General features: G+C 29.9%; 1 protein-coding gene across 1 annotated transcript in view; it reads right to left on the bottom strand.

Moving 5' to 3' along the window:
- The window catches only part of Khc (kinesin heavy chain), a 139,771-nt gene that overhangs the window by 53,745 nt on the left and 68,316 nt on the right, over positions 1-17,710 (bottom strand). The window contains exons 2-4 of the mRNA XM_075380977.1: positions 16,356-16,443; positions 5,064-5,291; positions 869-1,012 (exon numbers count right to left, since the gene is read on the bottom strand). Coding sequence (XP_075237092.1) covers positions 869-1,012; positions 5,064-5,291; positions 16,356-16,443 — 460 coding nt within the window. The remainder of the gene's footprint in view (positions 1-868; positions 1,013-5,063; positions 5,292-16,355; positions 16,444-17,710) is intronic.

Below are 17,710 nucleotides of genomic sequence, written 5' to 3' on the forward strand. Positions count from 1 at the left end.
ATGTTTGGCCTCTGTCAGAATGCCACCGATGCAAATGTCTTGTCAGACATTTCTATCAGTGTATTTACACAACCTACTACCTACTATCGTCTTCATTTGGCGTCTTCCAACCACAACCACCTTACCATAAGTTACAAGCTTCAACTGTCAAATTAACCGATTCTCAGAAGCATGAACCCTGTGCCTTCCTCTAACACTGAAGGTTTCACAAAAAAAAACTCTTCCTATATCTAATTTCAATTAGACTATGAACTCAGATCATTAATTGATAGAGTCTTTAAACACAAAAAACACTATCCTCATAGCAACAAAACAAAGTGCTGATCGCAGCAACAATTCTGTCTTACAATTCAATTTACTCTTGTTTTACTTAAAAATCAAGAAACAGATTCACAAATTTAATAAGCCTCTAATGAAAACATACCCTACCTCTCTCTGCTCTGGTCTGTTTTTGGAACGACATTATTGCCTAAATCTTCCCACACCGCTCAGCTGACACTACAACCACAAGTTTCTTTAGGTGTGCTATCCCTAGATAGAAAACATGACTCATAAATAGTTTCCATAGGTATAAAAAAGAGAATAGCCATCCCATACATATTTGTTAATAAAGAAATACCTCTCTTGATTGGCTAATAGAAAGTACAGCATGATAACAGATGAAACTAGAATTTTTTGTGCTCATATTATCCCTGGTGATTTATAGATTTGTTTTTATTTTATTAAAATTAATCTTTTTAAGATTTCTTTTTGTATATGATAAGGAACATAAGAGAAGAATTCAAGCATTAATTATAAAAACAATATGATAAAAAGAAATAATCACAGTGGTACAAATAAACCAAAGCAAGGGTAAAATAAAACTTACTAGTAACAGCAATATGCCGATTCGATTTTCCTTCTTCAATTACTTCGAATACTTCGTCAGGACTTGATACAAATCGTTCTGTAGCACCTTTTACAAATGGAACCCTGTTTTTATCTTCATGTACGCTCAAATTCACCTTTGATACTGCAAAAATAAACAAATAAATTAGGAAATAACACTAAACAATGAATTTTATAAATAAAATTTATAAAGAATTAACGCCAAGGACTGCTGTCGAAAGGTGTAGTGTTGTTGCACGACAATGCCCATCCACATATTGCTGAAACGCTCTGGAAACTCAACTTTGAAGTACCGGCTCATCCTCCGTATAGTCCTGATCTTGCCCCTTCTGACTACCATTTGTTTGGTCCACTCTAAGAGGGGACCATGAAAGAAGCTGTGCATTCCTGGCTAGCAGCTCAACCGAAAACCTTCTTTTATGAGGGCATCAAGAAGCTTGTACAACGATGGACCAAGTGCGTTGAAATGCAAAAGGACTATGTTAAAAAATGATGCACATGTAAGTTTCCTATTTGTATTGCAATAAAATTTATAACCTTATTGTGAATAATAAACGACTTACCCTCATATATCATAAATGGTACTTATCTTCATAGGTTCCAGAGTTATAGCCAAATAAAATTTTAATTAAAGAAATATTTGGATCTTAGGGGAAGGAACATCGGTTCGAATCAGTTTCATTTTTTAACTTTTTTATTTTAAATATATTGATTTATTAATAATTATTAACCTCTCATTGTAAAAAAAAACTTATGATGAAGAGTAATTAAAATATATATATATATATATATATATATATATATATATATATCGTAAGTTATTAATGAAATAAAATTTTATGTACTTTTCATTTAAAAAAAAAAAATATGCAATGTAATTTAATAGGCATAAGCAAGTCATGTGGTGTTCACATCAGTTTTTTTAAATTGTGATTCTTTTCAAGTAAATTTCTACTCGCTAGATATTTCATAACATATTACTATATCTGTTTTTTATTTTTCTGTATGTATGTTCTGAATATTTTTTTATTGAAATAAATGTATGTTTTTATATTTTCATCTTTTTATTAAGTGTGATACCTATTAAATATTAAAATGTTATGACAAGTATGTATAATAATTTTTGAATTTTCAAATTCTCCAGATTTCATTTTGTAAAGATTAATCTAAATAACTGGCATTCCAGTATCAATTTAAATTTTAATAAATCTTTTATTCCTTTTCCTGGCCATTTTAACAAAGTTCAATGAATCAACAAACCATGCCTAAATATACTTTTGCAGTGAAACAAATACTACTACTTATATAAATAATTAACAATAATAGTTTTTATCTTATTGAAGAACTCTTGCATATTTAAATAATACAGCTGAAACTACAAGGTCTTACAATTTATAAGAACCCAGTTTCTTCTTGACCTTGCAATTCAAGAACAGTGCATTCCCTCCCCTCCTCCAGACAATATCTAGTGAGTCATTTAAAAATTAATAAAAATACTGGTGAAAAATCACCATGGCCGTTTCTCGTAAATTATTGAAATGAGATATACCTCCCAAATGTAACGTTAAATTGTAAACAGATTTTTCTTTTGCCATTTGGAACTTCTATTAACCATGTTAAAACACTTCAATTTGTATTCTGTTTTTTGGTTTGGATGTTTTGTTTTCTTTGAGTTTATTTTTGTTCCTCTGTACTAAGTTTGTCTGTATTTCTCTTAGTCTTCCCTGGAAACTAAATTGATTTTGTATTTTGTTTCTAAGTATTTTTTCTTTATGTTTAAACCTTTTATTTCTTAAATGGTTTACATTCTTAAATTTAAGAGATTAGTTAAATATTGTCTTTCTCAATCTACTGTCAGTCATTCTTAAAAAAAAAAAAAAAAAAAGAAGCTGTAATCTTTTTTTTCATATTGAGTCTGTAATTTTTTCAAATCTTTGATACAGGCTTTTCATATGGTCTTAGTATAATTTTATTATTCTAACTTTGGATCTAACATTTTCTTTTCTTTTTTAAGGATTTTTCAACTACTGATTTATTTGCTAGCGTCACAGTTTCTATTGTACGTAAACAATTTGGTTTTATTTTGTTGTAGTATTAAATTTCATGTCAACAGATATACTAATCCCATATTATTTCCTTAGTAATGTAGATTTAATTTTTCTACAGCAATGTTTCGTAATAATTCTCATGGGTATTTAAATTTTTCAAAAAAAGTTTTACTAAATTTCTAAGCCTACATTTTATATCTATCATGGATTCAGTCTTTTCATGGATAGTTGAAAACATGTTCTTTCCTTTAAGATTTCTATTCGTATTTTTAGCTGTATTGAAATCATTTTCAATCGTGGCATCAACTGTTTTATAAAGACACAACGATCTACCTAAATTTATTTTTTTTAAATATTTAACATTTTTTTATTTTATGATATTTTTCATTTGTTTTTCCATGCTTCTATAAACAAGGTCTTGTACCCTTTTCTCCAAAAGTGGATGAAACTTAAGTGAATAAATTTAAAAACATCAATGTTTATAATAAGATTTTAATTGGCTGTTATATATTCTTAATCCTTTGAAAATCACTTCACGATTTTTCATCAGGTTCAGTTAAACGCAAACAAAGATCAACTGACGATTTTTCATCAATCTCATTTTACCCGAGAAAGACGATTTGGCAAAGTTTTGTCACGGTCAAAATGATATTTGTACTGATCAAATGTTTGGTTGTCATAGTAGTCTGCTTATGAGAGAGGTTACATTTGTTTTTGTTTAAAATCGTAAGTGACATCACAATTAATAATCGGATAGTAAACAAAAACAATTATTATTATTATTCTGAACTTAACGAGTGTTTATGTTTTTATTTTTAGAAAACATGTAATCATGTTCATTGCAATGAACATCGCAATCAACAACAATAAATATCATTTGCTTGTTATTGTTTTGGGTCGGCCGTGAAACTATAGTTTGTTCGGAATGAAAGTGAATTATTTATTTTATCTATTTAATTTTTTTACAATACTGTATTTATTGGTGTGTTGCATAGTACATAGATGAGTTGAAAAAACATTGTACGCTTATCATTATTTTTAGTTGTTTATAACATTTGGATCGTAATATTATACTTACTTTATCTTATTGTTTTGTTTTCTTTTTTCCAGCAATATTTATTAGTGAATTGCTATAATAAACAAAATCAGTGGTGTGCTTTGCACACTGAATGAAAATTATCGGGAAATTAGGAATGTTCAATCCAATACCGATTTGTATACTGACAGTTCTAAAAAACTTAATTTTACAAATTTACATAATTTATCAATTTCTCGCCAAAAATCATGATTGCCACTGTATAATTGTTTCTTGATGTTAAAGTAAGCGACTTCAAACTCATTTTTTATTTCTGATTTTAGGTTCTTTAATCTTTAGAAAATTTCTAGTTGATATCACATTAGTTTTCCTACAATTTAGAAAAAAACTGCAAAAAAATATTGGTAATAAAAAATTTTATCGATTTTTTAGTACACGCTTACAAATAGTCACCATAAGACACTGTACAGTTTTTTTTTTTAACAAATATGGATGCGATTTTTTTTAACCATCTAGAAAAAAGTCTGGTCCTCAAAGATTAAATACTAAAATAGATTTTAATCCTAAAAATTTAGAATTTAATTATAAATGTATATAAACATATAACACATGTAAAATAAATGTAAAGAAATATACAAAGAACTAAAACAGTTCATTTAGGTCACGTGTGCTAGACTCTGCACTATAAACTATGGCTATTTTAGAAGTAAAGACTTTTGTAACTATAACAGATGGTTCAATACTATTTATTTTTTTTTGTTTGCTGCTTTGTAAACAAAAGTTTATAAAATTTTCCTAGAGATTGGTTTATGACGACGTTTGTCAAAATGTTGTAATTCAAACATATTATATGAACTAATCCACGATTTATAATTATTTATTTATTAAGATTATAATATTCAACTACAGAAGCTGTTTTAAAATCACTTCAATGACATCATTTACAATGAAGGACTTCAGAAAAAGCTCCAAATACTTCTAGACTGGGGTACACCTTCAAAGATTAACAAAAACAAAAGTTGTTTTCTTATCATTCACATTTACAAAATAACAATAAAATTAAAAATAATAATATAAAAATAATAACTTACCATCTAATAAATCACGTATTTTATCCATATAAATTTCAAAATAGGATACTTTAATGTGAAATTCCAAATTTTCTTCCATCGCGTATATATGATTGAAAATATCGTTGACGATACGTGGAATAATACCTTGTTTCTGTTGATCACCAATAACTCCTTCCATTGTATGTGTTTTACCAGATGATGTCTGGCCGTATGCGAATATCGTGCCATTGTAACCACATAAAACGTCTGTAAAAGAAAAATAATAATAAATGAAAATTATTATGGAGAAACACTTACAGAAACGCATTCAAAAGTAAAATTTTTAGGAGAATTATCAAAACCGTTTGAAATAAAAACAGGCATAAGGCAAGGAGACGTACCGTCTCCAATCCTCTTTAATTGTGTGTTAGAAAAATCAATCAGAGAATGGAACAAAAGGTTAGAAGAACTACAAATTCATAGGAATATAAAAGTAGGAAATAAAGGAAAATGCATCCCGATAAACAAACTTGGGTTTGCAGATGATAAAGTAAATTTGAATTGAGAATAGAAATCCAACAAAAAGAAAAATGTGCGAATAAAATATATTTACAAATCTCATTTGAAAAGACAGAATGGTTTTCCAACAGTAAAAGTAACAGAAACAAAATCATCAAAGTTTCGGAAAATAAAATAATTAAAGGAACAAATAAATTTAAATATCTGGGAAAAGTAAGAACACCAAATGTTTTGGAAAAAGAAGGAATGAATAGAGTAAGAGAAATTCAAGCGGCTATTCATTTAACAAAAAAATCCCATCTAAAAATGCAAAAATTTGACATTACAGAACAGCCATTTTACCATACATCCTTATGGAGCAAAATTAAAAAAAAATTAACATAATTAAAATGGAGAAGAAACTATTATGAAAAATTCACAGCCCTAAAATCATCGATGGAAAATATAGGCTTAAAAGTTCAGAAGAAATTTACAGAAATTTGGAAATAATAGAAACTAAAATAAGAAAAAGAAGACAAAGTTTATAGACATCTATACAGAATGGATGAGAACAGACTAACTAAGCAGTAATTTACATTCTTTAAAAACAGAAAAACAAAAATTGCGTGGTTTAAATAAGTTGACAAGGATTTAAAAATATTAAACATCTCAGAAGAAATAATTAAAAATAGAAACATATTTAGAAATTTAGAAAAGTAATAGACGAGTATAACTTTTCAGCAAAGCTGAAAATTATAATAGATTAAAGAGAGAAGAGAAAAACAGAGCGAAAGAATGAAACAATTTTGGAAAACGAGAAAGAAGTCTAAAACTGTGCAACATGATCCTTAGATTGTCCAATCGAAAAAAAAAATTATATAGTAATTAAATACAACAGCATAATGATAATATATTTGAAAGTCATCAATTTTAGCACTGAACTTGTCAACACTAGGTTCTGGGGCTCAGATGGAAAAACAGTTTGTATATAAGTTTGGAGTATGATCATAAAGTAATTATAATGTAACTTTTGATGTATGACTAAGTTTACACTTCTTAAATAAACCAGCCGGCCCGTTAGCCAGAATCTGGGTCCAGGTTTTCTCTCAGAGACCAGGTAGGTGCAGGCAAACCCCAGAGTCAATTCAGAGGCTCCTCGGGACCTCCTCCAGGGCTGCAGAGCTCACCATTCCCTATCTACCCAACGGGTTCTGCCCCTGGGCCCCCCTAACAATTTTTAAGTATTGAGGCTCTATAGAAACCTGAAAAAGAAACTACATTATAAAAGACAGAATAACAGTAGCTATGGTAGTATAACTGAGCAGTTATAGCAAGATGTGGAGTGGAGTAGATATACGGCTATAAATAGAGGAAAAAGAACCTTTTTAGAACAGCTCTGCTATACACACACATTTGACGACAAAATATTCATAACTTATTTCTTTCCCATGGGGGCAGAAATATAACAATGAAGTAAAAGGATTAATCCTTATTTCTTAATCTTTGATTTACAACTTCACCCCCTGGGGGTGAAAAAATAATATTTTAACCTTCAAGGGAACTAGGGCCTCAATCTGTGGTTTAAAACCTTCTATGGTGTAATACGAATGTATCCTGAAAATTTGAAAGCGATCAATTGGTTGGTTCTTCGAGATTATTCAAGATGAAAATGAAATACATCTACAAACCTTCTCAGTTATGCCAAGAAACATGAGTAAAAATTTGGTTGCGATTCACCGCTTACTTTTTTTGCTTATCTCAAGCAAACAAAAAACCCTGTTTTTCTTTATATTATTATTATTATTATGCTTCTACGGCCAACATGGGATCACTTAAGTCAATTTTAGTTAGATCTTTTCTGAGAAAATCTGTAAACACCCTCTTCGTTGTATTTTGTCGTTTGTCTGATCTAATTTTTTGTCTTTTAGCTTTGTAATTTTTCCAGTTTTATTCTGTAAGTCAGTCAGGGAAATTCCCAATTCTTTCATATTTTCTCTAATTTCTTTGATCCTTCCTACTTTTAGCTTTTGGAACCAGAGCTTTTCAATGATATTTCTTGACAGTCTTGTTTTCGATGTCCTTATGAGATGACCAAAGAAACAGACTCTTTTTTTCCGTATAGTATCAGTAACAGGCTCTATTTCTCGATACACCACCTCATTTTGCACAATCAACCATTGGTCTTCTTTTTGGTGTTTTTTTATTGATACACGTTTCTTTATATTATAATATAGATAAATGCTTATTTTTTGTACATTAATTAAAATTCTTAGTTATTACTTACAAAGGATTTGTTGGAATTTTTATAAAAAAAAATATTTAAAATTTTACTTTCTTTAATTCTAGCCCCCTCAAATAATCTACCAAAAGTAAATAACATAAAAATGATGCAGCTCTCCAAGATTCCCTATCTAGTGCTAGTCGTTTCATTTCGGTGTACCCCCTACATCCTACATCCCTAACAATTTGTTTTACATATTTCAAACGTGGCCTGCCTATACAATTTTTTCCTACTACCTGTCCTTCCAATACTAAAGCAACTATTCCAGGATGCCTTAGCATGTGGCCTATAAGTCTGTCTCTTCTTTTAACTATATTTTTCCAAATGCTTCTTTCTTCATCTATTTGCCACAACACCTCTTCATTTGTCACTTTATCCACCATTTTTAACATTCTCCTGTAGCACCACACTTCAAAAGCTTCTAATCTGTTCTTCTCAGGTACTCCAATCATCCAAAATTTCACTTCCATATAAAGCTATGCTCCAAACATATACTTTCAAAAATCTTTTCCTGATATTTAAATTAATTTTTGATGTAAACAAATTATATTTTTGACTGAAGGCTTGTTTCGCCTATGCTATTCGGCATTTTAAATCGTTCCTGCTTCGTCCATCTTTAGTAATTCTACTTCCCAAATAACAAAATTCTTCTATCTCCATAATCTTTTCTCTTCCTATTTTTATATTCAGTGGTCCATTTTCTTTATTTCTACTACATTTCATTACTTTCATTTTGTTCTTGTTTATTTTCACACGGAAGTTCTTGCGAAGAACTTCATCCATGCCGTTCATTGTTCCTCGTAAATCTTTCTTCCTCTCAGCCAGAATTACTATATCATCAGCAAATCGTAGCATCTTTATCTTTTCACCTTGTACTGTTACTCCGAATCTAAATTGTTCTTTAACATCATTAACTGCTAGTTCCATGTAAAGATTAAAAAGCAACGGGGATAGGGAACATCCTTGTCGGACTCCCTTTCTTATTACGGCTTCTTTCTTATGTTCTTCAATTATTACTGTTGCTGTTTGGTTCCTGTAAATGTTAGCAATTGTTCTTCTATCTCTGTATTTGAACCCTAATTTTTTAAAAATGCTGAACATTTTATTCCAGTCTACGTTATAGAATTCCTTTTCTAGACTATAAATGCCAAGTATGTTGGTTTGTTTTTCTTTAATCTTCCTTCCACTATTAATCTGAGGCCTAAAAATTGCTTTCCTTGTCCCTATACTTTTCCTGAAGCCAAATTGGTCTTCTCCTAACACTTCTTCTACTCTATCAATTCTTCTGTATAGAATTCTAATTAAAAATTTTTATGCATGGCTAGTTAAACTAACTGTTCTGTATTCACATTTATCTGCCCCTGCTTTCTTCGGTATCATGACTATAACACTTTTTTTGAAGTCTGACGGAACTTCCCCTTTTTCATAAATATTACACACCAGTTTGTATAATCTATCAATCGCTTCCTCACCTGCACTGCACAGTAATTCTACAGGTATTCTGTCTATTCCAGGAGCCTTTCTGCCATTCAAATCTTTTAATGCTCTCTTAAATTCAGATCTCAGTATTGTTTCTCCCATTTCATCCTCTTCAACTTCCTCTATAACAACATTTTATAATTCATTTCCTCCGTATAACTATTCAATATATTCCACCACCTATCGTCTGAGTCTGAGCATTATTATTTTCATTAACTGTTTTCCGATTTGAATATAATTCTTTAATAATTAAGCTTTTCTCTCACAAACATACACATGCCTACTAATTTACATGGATCTATATTGCATGGACAAGTCATTAAAAAAATAAGCATTCATTACATATCTATGACAAAAAATTTGTTGTAGGAAAGATATTTGTAAAAATTTTTATTAATCTTGTAAGAAAAAAAAATTAATTTTATTATTTATTGTTCCTTACAGTATATATTCAATTTTTTATTTGTTGAATGCTTTGCTAATAGATAAAACAATTACTGAGAAAAAATTTGCTTAATTTATATAAACACAAGTGGTAGAAAACTTTGATGATGAGAAAATACTGATGCTAGATTGATGAATTTAATATTGAGATAGTTTTAAAATTGACATAAGAACATTACAGAAAAATGAAAAAAAAAAAATTTTTTTAAATGCTATTTTATCTAAATAACTGTCATTTAAGTTAAGTTATCAAAACATTTTGAACAAAAAAACCTGACAAATGACAGCAGTAAAATATATAGAACAGAAATTTGTTTTGGTATTGCAAAAAAAAAAATATTTTTTATGGAACAAGCCAAAACAAACAAGAATAAATCTCTCCTTAAAAAAATGAAATCACTTCTCTGTTTTAATGTCATATAAAAAATGCACTTTAATTCTTTTTCAGTAACTACCTATTATGAGTTAAAAAGGTAATAAAAAAATACTCTCCTAATTAATTGTATGTAAGCAATTTTTTTGGTATAGCCCTACCTCTAAAGTCTTAATTTATGTAAATTTTTATTGGTGTGATCGAAAAATAACAATTTTTAATTCTAAGTGATATATCTTTTCAACTAAGTTTGTCTTTATTCCATACAATGGTAACATTGTCTGTAATGTATATTAATATTTTCAGCCATATTAGAGGGATAGTTCAAATTAAGCATCTGACCAAAGGAACTGTATTAAATTTTGGGTTAACGATGGAATAAAATACAGTGAAATGGTGAAAACGTTAGAGAAACTTTTCGGCAAGGATAAAATCAACACAAAGAGTTTATGAGCGGTACAAAGATTTCAAGGACATGAAAATAATAATATGACTGCACATCCCAACACATCAACAACTGATGAAAATATCAGCAAAATAAAGTTTACCATGATTGGTCAGTAATTATCAAATCACTTTTGAAATAATTCTGACTGATATTTAAGTTTGAAAATAGTGGCAACTATATCTGTTCCAAAGTTATTTAATTTTCATCACAGAACAATTGTTAGATGGCATACCTGAAGAGTATGAATTACATATGTCATAATAATGAAAAATGGGTTTACAGTTTACCAGTAAACTCATTTGATTGGTCAAATACAAGTCAAATCATCCCAACGGAAGCTTCCTAAAAACAAAACGCACCGAAAAGCGTACAACAAATACAATCAAATGTTACAGATCTCCTTAGTGTTTTTTTCCAATTACAATGGCATTATCCATTATGTATTCTTACCATACAGTTATATTATTAATAAACAATATTAGTTCAAACAATCCAAAGAAAACTAAGACAAATGTGGGCAAATAATTATTTGATTTTGCATCATAATAATGTTACGGTTCGCACTTCACTATCAATTTCTGATTATTTAACCAAAAATAACATTATACTGATGTTGCAGCCTCTATACTCTCCAATCACAGCAACCTATGACTTTTACTTGTTTCCATTGATTAAAAGAACATTAAAAGTGCAATCATTTGCGATTATAAATGAAATAAACAAAAAAATACCCGGTGAACTTAAAGAGACATCATCAAATATTGCTTTCCACAAATAAATATTTTGACGACTGGAAGAAATGCCGACATAAGTTCATTACATTTCTGAGGGATTACTTTGAAGGTGAATATCGATACGGAAGAATAAATAAACTGTTTTTCATAAAAGTTAAAATTGATATTTGTTCACATAATTATTCAGGGGGTAAACCATTTGAAATGTCCTATTTTCATTTACTATATCTCCTAAAATAGACATGTTGACATGGAACAAAAATTAAATTCAAGCCTGTCTTATCATGTTATAATAAAAAATCACATCACATCATTTTTACATGTGTCCTACCAGTCACAATGAATAATATCCAATTGATAGAAATTTGTTGCCATGTTCGTTGAAGCATTTCTGGTGTGATGGTCGAAATGGCATTCCAAACACTAATGGAACTCCTGGATGTTTGCTACTTTTGTCATATACATCTCATCTTTCACATGACCTCAGAAGAAAAAGTACAGAGGGGTTTTATCTGGCGATCTGGGCGACCAAGGAATTCAACCGTCTCTTCCAATCCACCTAACAGCAAACACCTCATCCAGCCTTTCCCTTACCTCATGGAGCCAATGCAAGGGAGCCCCATCTTGCTGGAAGAGGATATTAGTATGCCTATGCTCAATTTCTGGGAATGCTCTAACACATCAAGATTTCCAGTACGTGGATTGAAAGAGGTGGTTGAATTACCTGGACATCGAGATCACCAGACATAACCCCACTGGACTTATTCTTCTGGGATTTTCTCAAAGACAGGGTGTATCAACAAAAGTAGCAAACATCCATGAAAAAACACTTTCACATGCGTGATAGTGTTCAGAATGCCAATTCAACCATCACACCAGAAATGCTGAAAAACAAATATGACAAGAAATTGCCTATCGACTGAATATTCTTCGTGTGATTAGTGAGGCACATGTGGAAGTAATGTGATGTAAAGTGATTTTTTGTTATAACTTGATAAGACAGGTTTTAATTTAATTGTTGTTTCATGTTGATATGTGTAATATTTTAGGAAATACAATTAAATAAAAATAGGGAATTTGAAACAGGACACTCTGTGTATGAAATTACACCTCATATATAAACCTTAAATAAATTAAGAAACTACAGAGTGATTTTTTAGTCCTGTTACCCAATTGTTAATGTCTGATAATTTTTTTTTAAGAAAGGGAAATTTTGTTTTGTGAGATGAAGTTGGTAGCGCTACTCAACCAGTAGATGGCAGTGGGAGTTGATTCTCCTTGAGCTGTGTAAACTTTTGTGCCGTTTCTGGCCGTGTTACGAACAGAATGTTTTTTACCATAGAACAATGAGTTTTTATTCTTGAACAATATTTTTCTACGAAATTGTACGCGAGTGTAAAAGTATCATTTCAAATTAAATTTGTTAGTGTACCTCTGCCAAAAAAATGTCAATTTCTAGGCTAGCATACCGATTTCGAGAGACAGGTAGTGTTTGCGACTGAAAACGTAGCCGTCAACCAACTCGCTTGACAGATGACGTTTTAGAGAATGTGAAAACAAGATTGCTCAATTTTCCACGGAAAAGTTTATGAAAACTTTACACGCAAGTCGGTTTGTCATATTCAAGTGTTCAGAAAGCTGCTAAAAAATCAAAATTGTAGCCGTATCGCATACAATTAGCTTCAGCCTGCAGATTTAAACAAGTGATTGCAATATTGCTGTTGGTTTAGGTCTCTCGTAAATGATATCAGAATCAAATTTTTAAACACAGTGTTCTTTAGTGATGAAGCCTGGATCCATCTCCACGGTTATGTGAACAGTCAAAACTGTCGAATTTGGGCGGTTGAAAATCCTAACGCTTTACAAGAAAAATCTTTGCATCCTGAAAAAATTGATGTGTGGTGTGCAATATCTCGTCATCGTATAGTCGGACTCGTATTCTTTGAACAGACAGTAAACGGTGAAGTATACAGGAATATTGTGTGCCAATTTGTGTCCCTCCTAGAACCTTAAGAACGGTAATGCTGGTTTCAGCAAGACGGCGCTACATGACACACGTCTCGAGAAACCATGGATTTTCTGCAAGAGTTCTTTGATGATCGAATAATAAGCAAGGGCTTATGGCCTCCAAGGTCCCCAGACCTCGCATCTCCTGACTACTTTTTGTGGGGCTATATTAAGTCCGAGGGCTTCAAAAACAATCCTCACACCATTGATGAACAAGTCAATATTACAGACTTAATCAGGAATATTTACAATGTAACTCTTAAAAAGGTTTCTGCTAATATGCTTAAAAGAGTCCGTGCATGTATAACCGCAAGGAATGGGCATTTTGAAAATATTCTTCACAATTATGTAAGTAATAGCTTTTTATTAAATCTCTTTTGTACGTAACCAATACATTTTTTTATTCCACCTAAATTCCCCTTTTTTAAATTACATTTATAATTGGGTAACAGGACTAAAAAATCACTTTGTATAATAACTTGTTTAAATAGACATATTTTTTTTCAGATATAAGAATATGAATAAATTTAAAAAATATATTCATACTCTGGAATAAAATGTTTATATCATAATAATAGAAATCATTAATGGACAGATTAAGGGTAACAATTGTATGACTTATAAGAATATGTGTTATAATAACTGTTTGATAAAAACATGAAAAAGCAAACAGAAATAGATTAAATATGAATAATGTAGCAAAAAATAACAACTATATAATAAATACAAAAACAAACTACAAATAAAATATTTAAATGAACATGTAACACTGGTATCACATTAAATAAGAAATGACAACAAAATTAAGATAAAATCCATTACGTACAAACATATCAGTAACAATAAAAACAAAAATTAAATGTATATATCTTAAAAATAGATAACATAATTAAACAAGTGAACCATTCTCTAATATTCTCTTTGAAGGATTCCGCTGTAAACTTTATTTAAAAACATCATCGTTTCAAACTCTTATCATAACATCAACTTTTTCAACATTTATCTTATAATACCACATCTGAAAAACTATCATTTATTTTTCTAGCTACCTTATTGTCTGTCTATTAATACCCATTAAACTGTTTAAATAATCTTAAAAACTAAGCCCACAAGGTTTTTGTATCGACAACCACACTCTATATACTTATAGGGCATCTCAATAACATTTTAAATTTAAAACTGAATAAATTCAACATTTTTGATCACTCAATTAATCTTTAATCATTTAGAATGATAATTCACTATTAATTCTTACTTCATTGACTGGATAATTTTTTAAAACATCATTCTAAAATCAAACATAACTATACATTCGATTGAGATTGAGCAGTTGTTTATATTGTATGTAAAATCTTCACTTGCTATTTTTGTTAAATAATTACTGCTTAATTTTTTTAAATAAAAATAACGTATTAGTATATTATTTTTTTTCTAGGCCTAGAAAGGACCATAAAATATTATTTCAATTCCTTCTGTACTGATTTTCCCTCTTTTTCCTCCAGAATTCTTTCATTCTTTCACTATGCTGTGTTTTCTATTCTGTCCAGAAAAAGTGCTCACTTTTCTTTTTTCCTTTCACAAGAACTATTCTGCAGATTTTTTCTCAAAACTCTTTCTATCTTGGCAATGGTTTATTTCATATTTACTTACAGGTCTTTTTGATTTTCATGTGTGGTAGCAGAATTTCATAGATTTCCAAAATTCAGCAAAAAGCTTTTTGGTCAATCTATCTGAATCCATTTGAAACATATGTCCCACAAAATTTAATCTTCTATTTTGGATTGTGGTTTCAAAATCTTGAAAGTTTTATATATACACAGTGATTCAGAAGGATAGGGCAATACTTTGACAACTCATTCTACAGGCTAAAAGTAAGAAAAAAGTTCATATAAACATATGTCCGAAAACGCTTCGTTAGCGAGTTATACAGGGTGAAAGATTTCGCCCGAGTTTCAGTTCCTCTGGGTAAATTAAGGCTTTCTGAAATTCTGGGAAGGTCAATTAAGGCCAAATTCAATTGTTTCTTGTGGTTTTTGAGCTGAGAAATCGAAAAAATAGATCCCAGAACTATATCTCTCATAGTTTCAAAGATATCCCATGTAAAACGCCAAAAATAGGGTCAAAATACATATTTTTTTACGTTTGACGGACAATAATGTTGTTTAATTGGCAATAAATCATACATTTTTTAAACATAAATTGCAGAGAATTTAATTATAAGAAGATTGATGTAAATAATGTCAACAGAAAACAAATAAAATTTTAAACATGTCGATTCTTATTAACAACTTCGTTTGGGTGCTATGCAAACTTGCATCAAAGAACAAATAATGAAAGGAATAATGTGAACAGCTTTTGAAATCCTATCGTTGCAAGGGAGATAACTGCATCTTCATTATTTTGAAGAAGACAAAACTTGGGTGCATCATTACAACCCAGATGAAAATGGCAGAATAAAAAAAAACTATACTTGTCCACAATAAATTCTTTTTATAGTGTTCAGTATCCAAAACACACATTACATGGCTGATGACCTCCTAGAAGACCGGTTTACTATAAAATTTGTGTGATACATACGACATTAAAATACTTTTAGGATACATGCGTGTCATGTTCAACAATTCAAGAACTCATAATTTTACAACACAAAAATACTCGGCCATACTGCCGAAGCTTTTATGAAGTTAAAATTGAGATTTGAACTATTCTGCATTCTCCGTAATAGTTTTGATGCCCAAAGATTTTCATTTCTTTTCGTAAATTAATGGTATTAATTTCACTACGGATAACTGAAGGGCACGAGGAAGTAATGAATTAAAAAAAAGATCACCTGAATTTTTGATTGATGGAATGAGAAAACAAGTTTACCTTTGAGAGAGATAGTTGTAATGACTACGTGGAAAAATAAATGTAAATTTTTGTAGCAAATAAAACATTACTTTTATGCATATTTGTTCATTTGTTTATCTATCTCTTTTCATTTGCGAGTTATGAGTGACTGTGCGTTACATTTCAGCAACTCCTATTAATTTTAATATGAATAATAATCATCATAATAATAACAAACCTGTAACAATTGACTTAGCAGCTTCACTGTATACTTTCTCTTGTGTCGCATTTGGTTTGAATACTTTATCGAATAAATAAACTTTTCCCTGAAAAAAAACAAAATTATTAATAAAGAAAATATTTTATCTAGCATAATACATAATAAACTATTCTAATCTGTACCTACCTGAAATATGGATTTTCTTTTAACACCGCAATATTTATATATAATATTGATAAAAAATAATATATTACATTTTCATTTACTCTTAATTTTTTATAAATAATTTCCTACGGTTGATCTTTCATTCTTTTTATCGATATTAAAAATTATACAGTGAAATAATGCTGACAAATATTGTTTATGTTATTTTAATATTAAGTTATTCATTAAATGGTAATATCGAGGTTGGTTTATAAATGAAAACATTAATAAAATTATTTTAAACATTTTTAAGGCCAAAAAACAACTAAATCAAATTAAAATTAACCTTTAGACTGCATACTTCAATCTGTATTTAAAAAAAAAATTCTTTTAAGTGTAATTTGATTTGATTTGAAAAAGTAGTAACATTTTACACATGAGATTTCACACAAAAGGAACTGTGCAAATTTTCTGTTTATGCCATTTATCATTTTATTCAAAGTTTAAAGTAACTATTCCATTTTGTTTCTCCATAAGAAAACAATAAATAATTTTACTTATTGACATCTCTTTTCCTTTGTTTCTAGAATGATTTCACCTTGCGTAAATCTTCTTATCTTCTTTGCTGGGTACATTCTGTTTTCGTTCTTTTCTTCTGGAATCCTTCACATATTTTCAATTTTTATCTGAACATGTTTCACTGTGATTTTAAGTATTTCTTCTATCTTTTCTTCTATTAGATATTCTGTACCCTGACTGAAATAATTAGTAGTTGATTTTCTGTGGTTTCCATTGGTCAAAGGTTTCTTAAGTTAGTCTATTTTCATCAATTCTCATCAAACGAGGTGTGGTTATAAAATAATATAACTAATGCTGCTACAGAATTGTGCATAAGCCAAATTTGACCAACAGCTGTATAGTGTGAAGCCTTCTCTTTTGATTATTACCACTCCAGTTTCTGTGGACATATTAGTCTGGCCGTGGCCTTCGTTTGGATAACATCTGTTTTTCTGTTTTGCCGAAAAAATGATAAGTGTTTTAATAGAGCAAAGAATTGCCGTGAAATTTCATATGAAACATAGAAAAACTGCTACTGAAACTTATTTTTTATTAAAAAACGTATATGGCAATGAATGTTTTTCATGTGCATGGGTTTTTGAGTGGTTTAAGTGTTTCCAAGATGATATAAGCCGAGAAGATGATATTCACTCCGGTGGCCCTTCCACGTC

The sequence above is a fragment of the Lycorma delicatula genome, chromosome 13 (assembly GCF_047948215.1).
Source record: "Lycorma delicatula isolate Av1 chromosome 13, ASM4794821v1, whole genome shotgun sequence".
Classification (NCBI taxonomy): Eukaryota; Metazoa; Arthropoda; class Insecta; order Hemiptera; family Fulgoridae; genus Lycorma; species Lycorma delicatula.